The sequence below is a fragment of the Thunnus albacares genome, chromosome 2 (genome assembly GCF_914725855.1).
Source record: "Thunnus albacares chromosome 2, fThuAlb1.1, whole genome shotgun sequence".
Classification (NCBI taxonomy): domain Eukaryota; kingdom Metazoa; phylum Chordata; class Actinopteri; order Scombriformes; family Scombridae; genus Thunnus; species Thunnus albacares.
Window position 1 is genome coordinate 26239448 of NC_058107.1, and position 19139 is coordinate 26258586.

The 19139-nt window shown below is 41.9% G+C and overlaps 1 protein-coding gene across 2 annotated transcripts in view; it reads left to right on the forward strand.

The window, feature by feature from the left end:
• sema6a (sema domain, transmembrane domain (TM), and cytoplasmic domain, (semaphorin) 6A) overlaps nt 1-19139 on the forward strand; it is a 103707-nt gene that overhangs the window by 33119 nt on the left and 51449 nt on the right. For both annotated transcript variants that reach the window (XM_044375379.1, XM_044375386.1), the window contains exons 2-3: nt 11306-11498; nt 12386-12503. In XM_044375379.1, the coding sequence (XP_044231314.1) occupies nt 11399-11498; nt 12386-12503 (218 nt within the window). In that variant the 5' untranslated portion in view covers nt 11306-11398. The remainder of the gene's footprint in view (nt 1-11305; nt 11499-12385; nt 12504-19139) is intronic.

Genomic DNA, 19139 nt, shown 5'->3' on the forward strand with positions numbered 1-19139 from the left:
AGGAGGTGATTCAGATGTAATTTCATACAGTTTTCCACCAGTTAGTACATGATTTTCAAGTCTCTGAAGTACACCCAGTTTTCATTGTAACCGTACACTGTAATTACAGCATAATTACTGTGCATATGAGAAACGGTGACATGAGTGCTGGTTCAAACAGCTGTAAACACAAGGTCAGAATCTCTTTGTCTTCATGCCATACTGGACTGTATTGTCTTATTTCTGTCTTTTTTATTTAAATTTTATTTTCTCTTGTAAAATGTCTTTTTGTGACAAGTCCAGGACTTGTGCGTCAGTTTCAAAATGACCTAAAACGGCGAACATTTTTAGTTGTCACACATTGTTACATTTACAATTAGCATGTGTACAGTACTTTTAGCTAATGCCACCTAACCAGCCAAGCGTTTAAAGTGCTATGGGCACTTGCATTAACATTACATCATTTACAGTAGTAGGCTACAACGGGACAAACATCGGGAGATTTGCGTTTTTTTTCCCCCCCTATGCTGAACACAATATTTTTTAACTTGATTCACTTTTATCCTGGGGCTGTCTTTTATTCTTCTGCATAAATGAACTTGTGGAGCCACAGAGCTGCTTCTCTGTATTGATTTTGTGGTCTTGTTATAAAGAATGTACCTCTCTTGTGGCACCAGTATTCATACAGCTCATTACATGAACCTGGCATTCAGTGTTCATTATCTTATGCTTCAGTGCCTGTCATGCAAATGCTCTCAGCTTTATAACTTGTTTGACATTAAAAGCATCACGTTCTATTTATAACTTCTTGTTGCGATGTTAATTATTGTGGAATGAGCTTGTACAGGATCCACAGTACTATATACACAGCAGCCATAAATACTTATTAAGTTAACCGAGGTTAACTAATAAACCAGCCCTATGTACGTAAAATCCTAAAGGGATTGTGTTTGCATGGCTCATAGCTAATTGTTAATGGATAATTAGCCTGTGCTACTGAGTAGTCTTTGTAGTAAATGGATTCAGCATCTTGCATAGAGAATTTATTTTTTATGAAAGGCTTTTGCTTGATTGTATCACACGTCACAGCCGTGTTAAGATCATAAACTCTACTATTTGTTGACTATTCGAGAGAGTAATGCAAAATCTTTACTTGTGATTTACTTTTTAGGTCAAGACAATGCACAAGAACATATTAAAATGTTAATATTGTCCATTATAATTGTTACATGTCTACAGCCTGCCACTGAGCAGGTGCTTGCCTGTTGCTATGTCATGAGAAGTGTCTTACAGCTGGCTAATACAGACATGCTAGTCTACAGCATCGTGGGCATAGCTACACGCTAAGATGTATAATTGCACTAATTGGCTTGGCTCTAATCAGGTTTACAGACAGAGACATTGGTTTCCTGAAGGATTACATGCTTTACATCACTTCTCTTGTGTATCTTTCTTTTAAAAACATTTTCTCTCCTATCTCCTATATGTGATTCCTCTCTTGTCTCTGTCTTTCCTCCTACAGTGTAATTTACTGGAGGTTGAAGCAACACAAGCAACAATTAGCCTTCAACAGTCTTTTTCTGAGTTTATAACTATAGAACATCCTGTATTGTGTTACCTCATCTTGTAACATAATGGTAATGGTAATGACAGGCACCACTCTGCTGCAGACTGACAACATTTATTTGCAATAAAATGTAGAGCATTGCGTAATACATTTCCTTTTCATACACTTTGTTTTCACACTGCCAGAGCGTCTCAATGATCTGCCTGCCTGAGGATTGTCATCTCGTTCATTAGTTTGGAGCTGAATGCTGCATGCTGCATCACTCCTACAATATGTTCTGTGGAGATAACAACATTCAGACAGATTCATTCTGTACATTGGCAATACAACAGCTACTGTGGTATAATGTGTTGTCAGTCAGTGACTGTGGCCTCATGCAGCGGCAGGATTGAATGTCCTGGTTTATCGGAGATGATTCATAATGCTATTGGATATGATGCACTAACAGAAAACAAGATACTCTGTTATCAGTATCACAATATCACAGGCTAACACAGAACGTAATTGTATTTAGTTTATTCCATCCTCCATTATAAATATATGTTTCCTGTCATGGAGGAACATGGAGAGAATCAGAGTCTGTGGGATGAGGTTTTATTCTATTCTGAAGATGTATTCGACGTTTAGTTGCAGGGAAAGGCAGGGGAGCTGAGAGAAGGAAAGGAAAGAGGACGAGAAAATGAAATGTACAGAGTCTTACTGAACAAGGTGGTTTCTACTAAGTGAATAAGAAAGAGACTGATAATGAGGGAGACCAGGAAAGTGTGTGATAGTGGTGTGCTCTGCTCTCCCCTGACCCGTGGCCAGCACATTACCTTAATAGAGATTAGCATCATGCTCAGTCAGATCTGATAGGCCGCTGTTTCTGTAGAACGGAAGGCCAGCTAGCCAGTTATCAGCGAGGACACAGACTCAATCACTTAGCATAATGGAACCTGCATCAAATGAACTGGGAGCTCAACAAGAAATATGCCATTAAGAGAGCCGAAATAATTTTCTGTGATGGTAAAACAGAAAATGAAATCATGGTACATTTACAGAGTTTATGAATGAAACAGATGCATGCTATATCAAGCTTCATCGCACGGCGTTATTTACAACATAGCATGGCATTTTTTATGGCTTTTCACACACACATGAACATATAACTGATGATATGCGTATGCTGCATTTCATTGCATTGCAGTTACTAAAAATGCACGATTGATGGATCGTCGGAATGCGGCACAACATGCTGCAAAGCTTGCTGAACAGGCAGAAGAGAGAGGATTTCGTTAGGTACACAGCGAGGCACAGATAGAGATGGTATCACACCTTGTATAACTCTGAAGAACACCTATTATGAAGAAGCAGGAGGCTGTGAGATGTGAAAACTGCACCAGATGGATACAACAACAACAACAGAAAACCATCACACCTCTTATTCAGTCCCTGTAGGCCACCCTCATATCCTGTGTCTGCTTTTCCAGTTTAGTTGCAAGGAGAGGAAAAGAACACAACAAAAACAGCTGCATAAGTTGAGTGATAAAGCAAATGCAAACCCCCCCCCCCCCCAAAAAAAAACAAAAACACAGTGAATGTACATATATAGCCTTGTCATTACACAGTGAATTCTTGGAGGCACTGAGAGTTGAACTTATCTGCCAGATGTCTTGACATCTCTGCCACAGTGCTTTACCACAGTACAAGATTATACAAGACTGCTGTTTTATCATTAATGCCTCTCTGCCTCTGTCCCAGACTAGAGGTCATATCAGTTGGATTCATATGATTTTCATGGATTCATACATACATGCTTTATTGATTAAAACTTTATGTCTGTTTAGTCAAGGTCCAGCAAGTAAAGGAAAAATGTCCATTTCTTTCCTCTAAATCTTCTTGAGCTGGTTATATTCATAGTAAAAAACCATTTAGTGAGCTGCCATTGAATATTGACTTTGAGACTTTTCTCATTTACAACTCAGGCCTGTCGAGGAAAATGGTCCATCCAGCTCTTGGGCCAGAATTAAAGCTATTGTTTTATTGATTGCTCATCCACTTTTATTTGTAGGAAAACTACCTCAGGAACACAGTGTCCCTCAGCTACTTCTCCCATACTCTTTTAAATACTAATTTCTGCTATGACTCAAAGAACTTATGCATGAATTGCTGCGAGTCTATCAAGCCTCCTCTCTTCCCGTTAGTGAACCAGTTTTTTTTTTTCCTCTTCTAGAAGTTACATAAAAAATCATTTTAGGGCTCATGCATTTTGGATTTGGAAATACTTAACCAGACAGACAGAAATGGATTTCTCTGTTATGCTTCCCCCTGCTGATGGCTTAACTGATGTTTACCAAGGACGAAGGCCCGAGGAGGATGTGCTTAACCCCTTCCTTGAAGTGTCATCTGCCCCTGCATTTAGTTCATCCTGTATCAGATTCACATCTCCAAACATATTCTCAAATGTTTTAAACCTCAGGCAGCCTAATTTAAAGCATTACTCGACTCACCAACCTTACAGGCTGGAAGTCTCAGGTCTCTATCATGATTAAGGATAGCATGACATAGTGCAGCATCGCTTGAAGACACCCAGGCACCCTGAAGGCAGTTGGCCTTCTAAAATGCGAGTTTCCAAGTAAAATGTGCATTTTACCGTGTGACAGTTTCAACGCCCCATCACTGCTCCACAGGGCGCTGTGCTTCAGTCATTCCAGCATCTCTCTCTCTGCGGAGTTAATGTGGCATTTAGCTCAGTGACATTCTGATGTTTTTTTTACTGCTATTTCTTCTCTGCCGCACCTCAGGAGAAACACTGAGTCCCGGTTTTTATCGCTCAGCTCAGACTCAACACTAGGCGGGTGATCTTTACTCAAAGTGACCAAGTACTGTACTGTATGGATCGACAAAAGTATGGCCTTATGATACAGAGTAAAGGGATAAACAGGGTGATGTCAAACAATCAGAAAGGCAGGCGGAGTAGCATCAGACCAAAGAGATAATTGGATCAAAAGAGAGACAGAGACGGCCATGTGCTACCAAGCATGTCCTTATCAGCAGCAATTTTCTTTGCTTTGCCCACACAGCTCTGTATCAGCTGCCTCCAGATTGATTAAGTTGCTCCACTTGTAACATCGCGAGCGGTGATTGACAGGCCTGGAAAAGGTTCTGATATTTAAATGCGTAACCTCGTTCTTTTTTGGGGTCAATCTCTTAAGCACCAGTTGAGTGTACGTTTGTGTGTAGTCGGGCTTTGTGTTTGTATGTGTGTGTGTGTGTGTGTGTGCGTGTGTGTGAATGTGACTGAGTGGGGGATTGTTTTGATTCATAAATGCTTCTTTTAGACAAAGCGAGGGAGCAGCTTGCACCACACTCACCTTTTTCTTCTTTGCCGCCATTCTTGAGGAGATAAAGAGAAGTGAAAAGAGAATTATGAGGATGAAGGGAGAGGAGAGGGGGAGGAATGATGGTGATACCGTAACAAATGTTTTCATTAAGTCTGTGAGAGGTAGTATGGGAACATAAGGGACAAATGGCCATGTGGGCATGAAAAACAACTTGTGAAAAAGAGAGAAATAAAGATGAATAGAATAAAGAGTATTTTGCAGGTATAGTTGCATGATATTTACCATTTATTGGGTGTGTTAAGTAATTATATTTTTAGGCTAAATTAACTCCATGTAACCTATTCTTTGTCCTCAATGTTCAGCTGCAAAAGGTTTTCCAGAGTAAATTTGGGAGCTCGTCTCAGCCCCAGTAGCCTAACAAGCTCTTGACCTACTTTTAAAAACAATGTAGTGAGTTGTAGGTAGTTATCTCCTCTAATCTTTCTGCCCGGTTGATTTCTGCGGGTGGCAGGGCTGGTGTGATGTCAGAGAACACCCATCAACATCCCTCTTCTCCTCTCCTCTCTGCTTTGCTGTCTTTTCCTCTCCTCTGCTCTCCCGGTCTCTTTGCATTCCCGTCACACGTTTTCTTTTTAATTCTTTTTGCTTCTAAATCTATGGTAATTTGCTGCAAAGAATGTCCTCAATACATTCCAAAAAAAAAAAAAAAAAGGATACCCATTGCTTTGCAGCAGATAATTGTTTTTAATGAATAAGACGCACAGAGGCATGTCCAGGCCTAATGGCTTTCAGATCACAGAGTTAGAGTTATAAAGATAGCAGCTTATCTCCAGTCAGTGAATTTCTTTGTGAGGTTGCTGTTGTTCCAAGTTGGCGCTTTGCCTCTGTTCTCTTGCTGTTCTTCTGTCTCTGGTTCCCTCTGGTTCCCTCTCGTCTTTTTGAGTCTTCTTTGGCTCGCTTCCAGAATCAATCCGTCACCTCTTTAAAAGGGAGACGTTCTTGCATTTGGGCTTCTGTTTCAATAAAGGGCGAACAGCGACAGGGTGCCTCATTCACGTCCATTTCATTGTCTTTTAATAATCAAACCATGATGGATTACCTCCATGCAGATATTCATTTGAAAGCAACATCTGAGGGATCAAAAAATGGGGGAGGAAAAGAAAAACACCAGTATGTTTTTTTGATAGCTCAAGGACTGTTTGTGGGAGCGTACATGCAAGTGTGCATGTCTGGATTTGTGTGTTTATATTGGATGCTAGTTTGGCTCTTGTTCTCAGATAGACAGGCAGGTTCCTCCCTCTCGCTCTTTCTCCGTTCCCTCCTCTTATCATGGCCTCCTGGGTTCAGGCAGACAGCTCCTCCTGTCTTTTCTCTCTGATTTATCAGGCCAGGGTTGACAAGTGTAAACACCTGCCAGGCTATCCACCCCATTTGGGAGCCCTAGGAGGTTGGATGTATTCCATTTTATATCCCCATATGGTGGATCAATGCATTATTCTCACCTTGCTGTCTTTCCAACCTTCTCTGCTTGGTCTTCTTCTCTACTTTCACACCTAACCCCAAACCCAATTTCCTCCAGTCTCTCCCTCTCTCCCTTCTCTTTCACAGCCTGTCTGTGAACAGGTGTTACTATATAGATGGCGGACTAAAACTTTGTTAGGTTTAGCAATATGGTATTTATATGGCTGAGTTGTAAAAGTGTAGGTCTGGTGTTGGGGGTGTTGCGTTCACACTCGTGTGCGAGGTGTGTTTCTGCTCTGTAACACCGTGAGATTGTCACACAGCCGACACTTCTGAAGTTGCTGGAATTACCCTGCCGTCATTCATCCGCCTGTAAAATCACTTTGGCTTTTATTCAGTTCCAGCAACCATGAAAAGCAGTTGGAAAAGCAACATACAGATAAAATATGACTTTCTCTCATCCTATTTACTTCTTTAATTCATGTTTAAAGGATCAGTGCACCCAACTACAAGCCAACTTCTTTCTACTGAAGAAATAGTTGACAGTTAGTAGATGTTGACAGTGAGCTCTGTGGATGATTATGAGTAACAGGGACGAATATGTTTCCTCATAATTGGTTAAACGAATGCTCACACAGAATTTGTGGTTTTCTGCAGCCTTATGTAAATATATCCTTTACAAAATTCCTATCAAAGATGCAAATAGCAGCTGAACATAATTACAGATACATAACAGCACAATGCCAGTTAGCTACCCCTTCTTTCTGGCATTTCTGTCATCTGTAAACCCTTCAGCACCAATCTGTGGACATTATCCAGGCTGCCAAATATAAACACAAGCAAGCTGCACTTGTATCAAAGCTGTCAGACAACATTTATAAGAAACAGCGACTTCACTGTAAAAATCATATATCATTCATCATCATTCATATGGAACACTTCCTCCAGACTAGACTATGATAATAAAAAAAACACGTCCAATCAGACAAGCCTCTATTGTTCTCAGTAATGACAACGACTTGTCTGAAAAGATCATATTCACTCTTGCACAATTTGATCACGTGACATAGCAATGTGTGAAGATGGAACAGACATATCTATGTCCTCGACACACAGGTCAACCATTCTTCACAGCTGTGCTATGTAAAGCCACTTATATACATAGCAGCTATTCAAAATATTTGACAAGGACTCAGCGACTGATTGATGGCCATGAAGAAAGCAAACACAAACGCATGCAGAAGCTTTATCAACAGGTCTGCTCTGTTGTAATTAAACGGCAGTCTCTCACTTCATCGCACAGTTTGATGGATAGCACAGCAGGGACCTTCAGCAGATGAATATCTTGGACCTTCTCAACATTAAGTGTGTGCATGCATATATGTGTGTGTGTGTGTTTGGAAGAGTGTGTCCAATGTTTCCAAAGCATGTGTGTCTTAATCTGTGTTTTTTGCTTATAATTGCACTTAGCTAGACTGACAAACTAAATGTCGGGTAACATTTCCTTCCTTTTCCCAGGTGAGGCCCCACTGTGGTTGACCTTGTCGCTCTAATAAATGCGTGTTATTGTGTTTGTGTTTTAGCTCCGGGTACCTATAGCTAACATGTTGATGCAACAGCAGCAATAACATCATTAGGCCTGATCATGTGTTTATTGTTAAAACTAATGTAGTTTGGGTTGGTTACCCTCATGGGGCTGCTCAGTCTGGGGAGGGAAAGTGGATGTATGTATGCATATGTGTGTGTTTGTATGTGTGTATAATTGCTTCTCTGCTTTGAGTTGCCTGATGTTGTGTATTATTAATATAGTTTGAGTTTATGTGCGTTTTTCTCCAAATTTTCTGCTTCTAGCTGTGTGCATTTGCTTCTTGCAAGGATAAAAGGTGACTGAATGAGTAAGTGTGTGTGTGCGTGTACGCATATGTGTGTATTAGTTATTCATAAGATGGTGGGGTCTGTAGAGGGATTCTGGGGGGTCCTTGTGTTTTTATTACCTGCTGGTGGCCTCCTGCCAGGATCCAGCTTGATTAACTCTCCCCTCTCTCCCCTTTCTGCATTACACACACACACACACACACACACACACGCACACACACAGCCAGCTACTTTATCACTGAGAGTGTGCGGGAGGTGTAAGGGAATAGTAGCTAAGGTTCTCAAAACGTTATTATCTATTAAAAGCCTGAGGAGGAGGCACAGGGCTCCTCTGTTACTCTTTATGTCTCCTCTTTGGTTGTTTTTCAAGGAGAGCTTTTACAGGAGAGGAAATCCGCACACTTCACTTCTACCTGCGCAAGTGGTTTTCGGTAGTAGGTAATTTATTGTTGGAAGTTTGAGCACATGTTTAATCCTGGATTCCTGGATTCCTGATTTCAGTGTGTGTTTGTGTGTGCTTGAACAGACATCTACGGTGGTGTACAAAAGTAGCATTTTAGATTAGGATTTAACACACACACACACACACACACAGAGTCACACATACACACAAGGAAGCAATTTGCTCTTCCACAAAAAGAGTGTAATTCGGTAAAGACAGACTGTGTCTCGCTCCCTCCTGTTACTCATGTGTGGCAGCTGGTAATGAAAGGGCCATTGGAAGGCTTAGGGTTTCACTTAAGTCATTTTGTGCTCAATTTATTTTGTGTATCACAGGAGGCAGTGTGAAATGGTTTGACTAACAGTTTTTAGCATTCTATTACACCCCATTGATATAGATGGAAGATGTGCCTCGCCTTCAACAGCTGCTGATTCTCAGCACGTGCAAGATAAATGTCTGGAGTATGATTAATCTCCTGAGATTCATTTCTAAGAACAATAACAGTACAAGCATTGGCGTATATATTTATATATATGGAGCTATTGTAGTTTCACGTTTGATTCTGACATAATCAAGTCCTGTCTAAAAATATGATTATAGAATTATTCCCATTTATTAGACAGAGCTGGAACTTGTTTTCTTCCTCGGTACAACCTCCATTTGTCATTCACTGTCTTTCCAGCTCCTTCAGGGCAAACCTCGCTGCCCCACGCCACTTCCCTGCTCATCAATCAGTCAATTACTGAAGGACTTCCGGGTCAAGGTTCAGGAGAAAAACACATTTCAGTCCTCCATAGAGGTTTACCGTACTGTATAGAGAGAAGAAAAAGAGTGGCAGTCAATTTTTTTTTGAATTCAGACAAAGTACGAATGCACAGCTAAAGTGTAGCTCAGTCAACCTTCGCCGTATGATGAGCGTGAGGTTGAGGGAAAATCCATTTCAGTATTTTTCTCTTCATAAAATATAGAGAGCAGTACGAAAAAACCCCCAACAATCTACGGATAAGAGGAGTAGGCCAAGCACTGAGAAAGAAGGGAGGGGAACGGAGCGGCTTGTGAGATCAAGGTCGTATCCAGGCTTTAGTATTGGTATTCTCCTCAGTGTTAAAGTGATTCTCCCAGTGAATAGTGTTTTCATTCCTCTCCTGAATGAGATTCACGGGAGCATGGAGAGAGAGAGAGAGAGAGAGAGAGAGAGGAAGAGGGAGAGAGATGGAGAGAGAGGAATGACAAAGAAAAGAGAAAGTAATTCCCCCTCCCTCTCTCTCTCTCTCTCTCTCTCTCTCTCTCTCTCTCTCTCTCTCTCCCTCTCCTTCCTCCCCCCCTGTTTGTTCCCCCTTCGGACATACAATAGCGAATGAAAATACAGCGTGGGATAAACAACTTTTATCAGACTGGAGCAAATGAAATTGAGTATTTTATTCAATTCTTCATCCCTGAAGCATCCCTTACACTATCTACCCGGCAACATCTCACCCCTGCAGCTTCAACGAAAAAAAAAAGAAGAAGAAGAAGAAGGTGCTTTATGCAAATTAAATGCTTTATTCTTGATTAGATTACAGACGCAATAATTGTCTGGGATGATTTATGGGTGTAATTTGTTGCCACAAACGGCAGTAGGAAAAGCTCAGTTGCCATGGTATATGCAATGAAGACATTACATCAACACAATTCTGCTATAAAAACCACGTCAGTGGGCACATATACATTACATTAGAAAATTAGCTTCTAAGGATGCAGTGTTTTCCAAGATTTTAAGAGAAATAATCAAGGAAAAACATCCAGGTATTTCTTCTCCTGGAAATTGGCAATGCAACAGCCTCACAATTATTGCGTGAGAATAGAGAGTCAACAGTTGGCATTTAAGTTAGATTCTCAAGTGTAATGAGAAGTGAGATGAGGAGGAAAGGAAAGAAAGTGCAAACCTCCAGGTGGCTCTTTAACCATTGCTGAGTTAAGAGTGTTTAATAGCCATACTGATGCACCAATTTAGCCTGCAGTAATCATTGGCCTGTAGGAGTTAGGATGTGGGAGTGCTACCCTTGTAGGAGACTGACAAGTGGGAAATTAGGTACTTGCCACGCCATCCTGCCCCATCTCCAGGTACTGCAGATTTACAGCAGGCTAATCTCAACAAGAGCTCTCCCATTTCACTAAGACCCTGTCACACACACAGAGAGAGAGAGAGGGAGAGAGAGAGAGAGAGAGAGAGAGAGAGAGAGAGAGAGAGAGAGAGGCACAGAGATCTTCTCTGCCTGACATCGATCTATGACGCATATTACCACCCTAATCCATTTAATTCTGTTTCGCTTGCAACGCGACTCACTTGAGTCATCGAAAATGCATTTATAAATATATCTCTGACAGATTGCAACGGGGCCATGCAAAATGCACAAACAGCTAATTCAGGTGGACTTGAACTTGTTTGGCGAACTCTTTTCTTTTTCTGCCACTTCTCGTCTTCCCACCGGCTTCTGCGTTCTTTGTGTGAAACAAAGAACGCAGAAACCGAGTAATTGAGGAGGCAGTCAGGTGAAAACAGATTTGTTTGACAAACTTTGTTTTTTTCCCTCCCGCCTTCCCCGTCACTTTCCCTTCATCCCTCTCCATCTCCTCCCTCTTCTCTCTCGTTTACCATGTCTGTCTCTCTTTGTACAGGCTGAGGTAAATCTGTAGCAGAGGACCAGCAGCAGCAGCAGCAGCAGCAGCAGCAGCAGCAGCAGCAGCAGCAGCAGCAGTGTTGGTGCGACCATGAGGTCAGAGGCCTTGTTACTCTACTTCACGCTACTGCAAATAGCCGGGGCGGGCTTCCCCGAAGACAGCGAACCTATTAGTATCTCACACGGCAACTGTGAGTATATACTTATGTCTTTTTCTTTCTTTCTTTCTTTCTTTCTTTCTTTCTTTCTTTCTTTCTTTCTCCTGCCTGTCCCTCCTCTCATATAACAAGTCCTCCCTCGCTCTCTCCCTACACTCTTTTCTTCTCTTTGTCTTCCACCTCTTACCCCACTGCAAATCCCCCTCTCACTATCTCTCTCACTTGTTCTATCCTTTCACTCCTCAACATCCCTCTCAACCCTTGCCTCCTCTGCAACCCCCACCCCTACGCTGACTACATTGTGAAGGCATGGAGTGTAATTTGGCGCCCAAGGATACAACCCTCTACACACAGTAAAATGAGGACTTAAAGCAGCATTTGAAACGGAGCCCACCCTACATCAAAGGATAATCCGCTATTTTTCTGTTGGGCTCCTAATGCTGTGTGTGATAGTGTAAACACTGTGGCAGGCTATAAAGATACGGTCATTGTTTCCTCTGTTTCTCTCTGTGTTTTTCCCTCTGTCCTGCCTCATCCTACTCTCTCTGGGTGTAACGCTGTACCTCCTGGCCAGGAGAGCTGAAACAGTAGCCAGCCAGCCAGCCTCACATAGACCTGCTCCTCTATCAGACTGTTTATTCAAACAAAGCGCTTTCATCCAAAGCCACTAACAATAGAACGATTGCACGGTACAGTGCAGCACATTGTTAGCCTACAATTTATGGCCACAGTAGGAGCTCAACCAACAATTGTGGTGGCGTTTTCTAATCCAGCTAAGACACATGAGTTGACATTTGACCCAAAACCTGTGGGACAACTGACAAAAGCGGTGAAATGTATAAAGTCCAAATTCCTGAAGTTATTACGTCGGGATAACACCCACAGGGGTTAATTGTTTTACTGGTCTCTTCTCCTTGCAGACACAAAGCAGTATCCAGCGTTTGTGGGCCACAAACCTGGCAGGAACAACACGCAACGGCACAAACTGGACATCCAGCTCATCATGATCATGAACAGGACTTTATACATCGCTGCAAGGTAAGTTTACACTGTTATCAGAGGAATGGTGACATATGACAAAAGCTTCAGGAGATTCTCAAATACTGTAGAAAGACAGATTGACAAGGAGACTTTTTTTGTGGAATAAAAAAGAGCAGGTCTCTGTAGATTAATATTAATTAAGATGAGCAAGTGTGGTTCCAACAGGATTATTGAATCCTTCATCATTCTCTGATTGAAGTTTCAGCTATGAATGATTCTCATCGACTGTTGCCACCTGAAGATTCAAAACTGTGAACATGTGATCCCATTTTAAGTTGATAATCTCTGAGGGCTGCGGGATTTGCAGCAGTCAGGCTGGTGAACTGAACTTTGGAGCCCTGCTGTGTGTGTGTGTCTTTAAAGTTTTGGGAATCAGGAGGGACTAATTCAGAGCAAAACGCTCAGACTTTAAAGCACTTTGCTGTCTGGACGTTTTCTTTCATTACCTCTTTGTTGTTTTTTTTTTATTTTTTTGGGCTCACCGTCTGCCAAACCCCTTTTACCTCGAAAGATGTCCCTCAAGACTTGTGCCCTGTTTTTTCTAGGCATCCAGGGAGATGTGGAAATGCGCACAAACACACACATGCACTCTGCCGATGAATAAAACTCTAATCTCAAGAAGAAGAGTTTCCAATTTTTCAGAAAAAATCATCCACATTTGTTGGCTAAATGCCACCATCCCCATATGTGTTTTACGCTTCATATCAAAAACTGCCTTAATGCACATTCGGTGTTGTCGATAAACAGTAATACAGGAGTAATCCAGTTTTGACTCTTTATTTGTTGGTGGCCTAGTTGCCCCCACAGATCGATTTTAAAAACTCTTCTTCCATGTCTGTCACCTGCTTTTATTGCTTTCTCTCTATCTGTCAATGTGTTTTTCACCGGCGTGTCTTTATTTTTGTGTGACTCAACTTTCAGATAATATAGCTCAATTACACAATCTGGAGCCACCGAGAAAGTCGATATTGATTTTGTCATCTCTCTTGTCGTCAGTATTTTAGAATTGTTCATGTTGCTTTCCTTCACGGCAAATTGAGCTGGGAAAAGTCAGTTCCATGTCCACAAGCATCGACAGGCAGGTTTTACCTTCAATGCAGGCTTTAATGTGCAGTATGATGTTAAGGCAGAATCGAAAAGATCTCAATAAAATGGATCCTTATCTTCTTGTGTTGTGCCGTCCATGGCTAATTGAGTGGCAGGCTTGATTGGATACTGTTGAAAGCCACAATAGGGGTCTTTCTTTGTTTTCCTCCCAAGCATGTCAAATTAAGTGGCTAAGGGAGGCTGCTGCTTTAAGTGGCAGAGCTTTTTAACATATCTGTGGTCATTAAGAGGAAGTGTGTGGAGAGTGAGAAAGGAAACAGAGTGAAAAGGGGAGCCTGTGTGTCTGTGTGTGTGTGTAGTGGGGTGGGGTGCCAGAGACTTTGGTCTGCCTGTTGCCCACCTGCTCCACATGGGGTGTCAGGGGCCTGAGGGGTAGGGGAAAGAAATGAGACACAGAGGGTTTATTGGTTGTGGGGTGTGTATAGTAGAGCTTGTGAGAGAGAGAGAGAGAGGGTGTGTGTTGCCCAGTTTAGTATGCTGACCAGTTGTCGTATAGATTTAGAAGTGATTTCTTGAGTGTGATGTGTGGACGCATGTGTGCATGTGGATATACGTTTAGAATGGCGAACATGTGTTGCCTATGGGCGTGGTTGCTACATGTATGTGTGTCTGTCAGCCTGTGATCCTGTCTGAGTTTTGCATATGTTTGTGCGCTCAAGCGTGTGCGTGTGTGTGAGGTCACCTGGTGCATCTGTCCCACACTTGCATACTTGCTTAAAGCAGACGGGAATTCTGCCACATGGTCGGGGGTATGTGACCCCTGAATAACTGGAATGGCTGCCTTAGATTAGACCAAGCCGGATGACTGCCATTGATCCTGACACAGAGACGAATGCTGGAGTCGATAACATGGACACACAGATGACGGCCTGCGCACAAATACTCATCAGCGCTAAAGGGATATCAATAAAGACATGTAAAAGTTGAATGACAAACAGTTTAAGGTGAATGGCAGAGACAATCACCACTTCAGAAATCAATGTGAAAGCAAGCCAACGGTCGACCCGGCGAGTCAGCCCGAGCCACGAAACAACGGACAATGCTGCCGAAAAAAACGAGGAAACATCAATGGCTGCTTTTATGATGGTTGTCCAGTCAAATGACTTGTTTATTCTGGGGCCAGCATCACACAGCTTTGCCATCATGCCTCTAGACCAGTGAGCCTCAGTTCTTGGTGCGCAGCAGCTTGCAGATGGCCACTGTGAACACGGTCCAAAGCCCAACACTGTTTCAGGCTGTTTTTTGAATGGCTGCTCAGTGTATTAAATCCCTTTGGCTCCTGCTTTCAGGCTGGCAATAAAATCACAACATTTTTTAAGCTGTGAGATGCATACAAACATAGCAACTGACAACATTGTAAATAGACAAAAGTGGCTTAATCCATACAGGGAAAGTGTCAAGTCTTTGGCAACAGAGGAACTCAGCAACAGATGCAGTGATTGATAATTCATCCTTGGTTTTGAGCGGTGAATGAAATGTATTGATTTGGTGGAATCAGATGCTCTTTTTGCTGGTCTGTTTCTGCAATTATATATGGACAGATATTTAAGAAGGTGGCCTCTGTTAACGAGGTCTTATAGCTTTTCCCGATATGTGTAAAATATGATTAGCCTTCTCAGATTCATATGTATTGAAAGCTGATTATGAATTCAGGTCATGACTAGTTTAGTCCCCTAATATTCTGAATCTTATTCCATGACTCGTTTTCTATCAGGTGCATTATCCAGAGGACAGTACAGCCTGATAAGACAGCAGACTTCTGTCTTTTCATATGCAAACTATCAGAAAAGCCTCTTGTTTGTTCAATTTTAACAAGATGTGCTTTGGACTGAGGATAGTGTTGATTTCTCTCACTTCCCCTCAAATATCTGTTGTTAACACAAGAGATGCATACAGTAGCAAATCTTCTGCTAACAAGACCCTCTTTAAACTGCTCTCCGCATACAGATGCAGTTGCACGCAGAGTTTTAGGAATAAAGATAGGTGCTAGTTATGAATAATAGCAAGAGATGTTTTTTTTTGAAGTCATAGTGAAGAACATTGTTGTCTTATGTGCAACTGCTGTTTCATACACTTTTATGGTAGCGATCAGCTGTACATTATCCATGATAAACAAAGACATGATGTATGTTAAAGTACAGATAATGAACATAAAGACTTTTGCAATGTACAAGATCAGTGGTTTATATGTGTCTGCTGTCATGGCTGTTGTCAGTGTTTAGCAGAAGAGTCACGTTCACTAAAAGCAGAAAACTGTTCTTGATGCAGTGAGAGATGGACGCAGGAGGATTCCTATTGGACCATATTTCATGGTCAGGGTACACTATGTACAGCATTCAGAGGGAATTCATCGTGGCGCAATGGGAGATATATCATTCTGATCTCTGGAAAAAAAAATATATATGTGTGTGTGTATGTGTGTCTCCGTGTTTGAGACTTTGTGAGACAGGGAATGTTTATGCATATGGGTGTGTACAGCTGAAACCATAGCAAGACATGTCATTCTCTCCACTGTGTGTGTGTGTGTGTGTTCAATCAATTGGTTTGATTGAAGCCATTTGCCATGCAGCAGACAGGCAGACTTATCCGAACTATAAAATCTATTCTGAGCCTTTTTTTTTTTTTTTTTTGCCTTGGGGATATCAAACTGATCGTTGTCAGCCTTGAGGATGCCAGTAGAAATCATAAGTGTGTGTTCATGGATTTCTATCTTTGTGAGAACCACTTTGAGTTTTAGACCTTTAGAGTGAGGATATGTTTGCAAGATGAGCTACATTTAATCCATTCACACTTTTTCTAGTTGTTTAAATTTTTGGTTAGGATTGGCATTAGGATTAAGTTTTTCTGCTACCCAGGTCCTGTTTTTGTAGCTTTGGACATAATTTCTATTGGTTGCTGTGTCCTTATTAATGGATAGTAATTGTTGAGATCTGGGAACAAGTTCAAGATAAAACCGATAAAATTGAAGGTCAGTACACTGGAAGGGTTGAACCAGGAAATTGCTTAACTATAATGGATGCTTACAAGGACAGTTTGCGTAATAATCTTTGTTTTTTCTTTCACAAATAAGTTTGGCTGAAAAACCTGTGTGGTTACCTTACATCATGTTTTTTCCCCATCTTACTTCTTTTCAGCGATGCCGTCACGTTCCAAGATCTCAGCAATTAATTTAATGAGCACAATGTTATTGTTAAAGAGAGGAATGATGGCTAAAACTATGAAAATGCAGCCCAGGTTGTATGAAACAGGAATTTCCCTTTGAGGTTAGAATAAGGTTCGAGGACATGAGGAGAAGAGACATGCAGAGAATGAGACCAGTCTTTACATAATTATGCATGTCTGTGTGTGTGAATGTGTTACTGTATAGTCGTGCCTGGCAAGCATGCCCCAGGTCTCTCCACATGCAGGGCATAGTCGCCATTCCTGGCCCTCAGTCGGCCTTTACCATGGTAACACCAACCACACTCTGTTTACACCCCTCTATGAGGCTGGGAAGCATGGGAACCACAGAGAGAATGTGTGTGTGTGTGTGTGTGTGTGTGTGTGTGTGTGTGTGCGCATGAAGGAGAGAGACAGTGTGAGAGAGAAAGAGAGCAGAGGGACCTAAATATGTGGTTGCTGTTAGCAGTCACACACACACACACATACACAAGCACACACAGACACACATTCAAAAATACAGATTACCTTCTCTCACTTGAGTCCTCTGGAACAGTTGTGCCTCTGTGGCCGCTGTTCTTCCCTGTCGGGTCTCTTTGGGTCTCGCAGTGGAGGCCACTAGAGTCTCCATTATTGTAGCTGCACCAAATCCTGTTAAAACCCACTAATGACTGGGATTACACGGTTGCCTCCTCTCCCTCTCCTCGTAGCACCAGCGACATCCAGCCACGTCCACACTCTGAAACAAAGCTTGCCGCTCCAGTAATTGTAATCACCTGAATTAAAAGTTGGAGCAAGTTTGAATGAGTTTTTCAAAAATACTTTCGTTTCTCTCAAGATTTGAAGCTTTCTAGAAAGTCATTTTACATCATTATATATCTTGCAGCGGTCAAGATCGATTTTTAAAAACTAATACACACAAATTAGCTCTCTAACAGTAGAGGCTGAAGTTATACGTTTTTAGAGAGGAGAAGAAGTATTAACAGCAGGTTGTATTTTGGTTTTGAGGAGCCTACAAACACTGAATTCAGCCCTTCATAATAATATTATCAAAATATTGCACTTGTCCTTGTCCCGTTGACAGTCTTTTATACAGCTTTGATTCTACACTGGATGCTCAGCAACACTGTCTTTGGCTGCTATCACTATCAGTGGCAGCTGTCAGGACTAATCTAAATTAATTTCTTAGGTTTAAAACAGTTTTGTATTGAGTTTGGACAGAAATATGTAGATATTTTTCAAATATTCTGCATTAAACAACACTGTGTTATTTGTGCCATCCCCTTATCATATGTTAAAATGATAGCAATATTGCTTAATGCTTCTGTTTGTTTGTGGGCACAAATTATTAATTCGTGAGCACAAATTAAGTAACTCAAAAGCACAAATTACTAACTTGAGAGATGGAATTATTCATTTGGGAGCACAAATTACTAATTACCTTACTCACTGGGCTGCATATAGCTTCAAAAATGGAGATGTGAAAAATATTCAGACTAATGAATACTTTTTATATCAATAAATCCAAAGAAAATCACGTCTTCTATGCAGAATGTATGCTTTCCTAATTGCCAGTGCTCGTACTCAAAACATGTCCCCTTATCCCACTGACCCCGCCACACTCAAATACACACATACACTCATATACACACACACAAAAGGAAATGTGGAGAGAATGTAGAAGACCATAATGAGAACTTCAACCTTCGAAAAGAACAACCTACCTCAGCTTGGGGGTGAGTGAACTCTGGCTTGTTGTATTTCATGCCACCACATCACTGAGGGCCTCTCGATGCCCTCAGCCCATTCAGGACCTCAACAACTCCCTCCAAAGCCCAAAGGTGCCTGCTGGCTTTCCCGGTTCCCTCCCATCCACTTTGTGAGGAGGATTTGAACCAGTGAAAGCCACAACAATGCACAATGGGCCCTCCTCTACCACCCATGATCCAGTCATGAAGAGAGAGAAATATGGGTGAGGAGGGTGATGAGAGAGAAAGGGTGGGAGGTGGAGAGGAGGGTGGACATGCAAGCATTTAGTTTGCGGAAAGAGGGGTGGTGGCACAAGGTGTGGGGTGCATGCTAATGGCGTTCCTCTCTTTTCTGCTACCGGAGTGCCAGATAGTTTGACAAAGGCCCAGCAGATGGACCAAGCTGGCCTGCAGTCACCCCAGAAGAAATGCGCTGTTATGAAAACGACATTCTTCCACACAAAGACGCTGTGTTCTCATGGCTACGCATGGCTACATGTCCATCGGAGACCCTCTATGTCACTCTATTGCACTCAATCTAACACTTTTCCCCACACTCAGTTGGTCCACTGTCTTGCCTTGATCATTCAGCTCTTCCTCTCTTTCTGCACCCATCCTT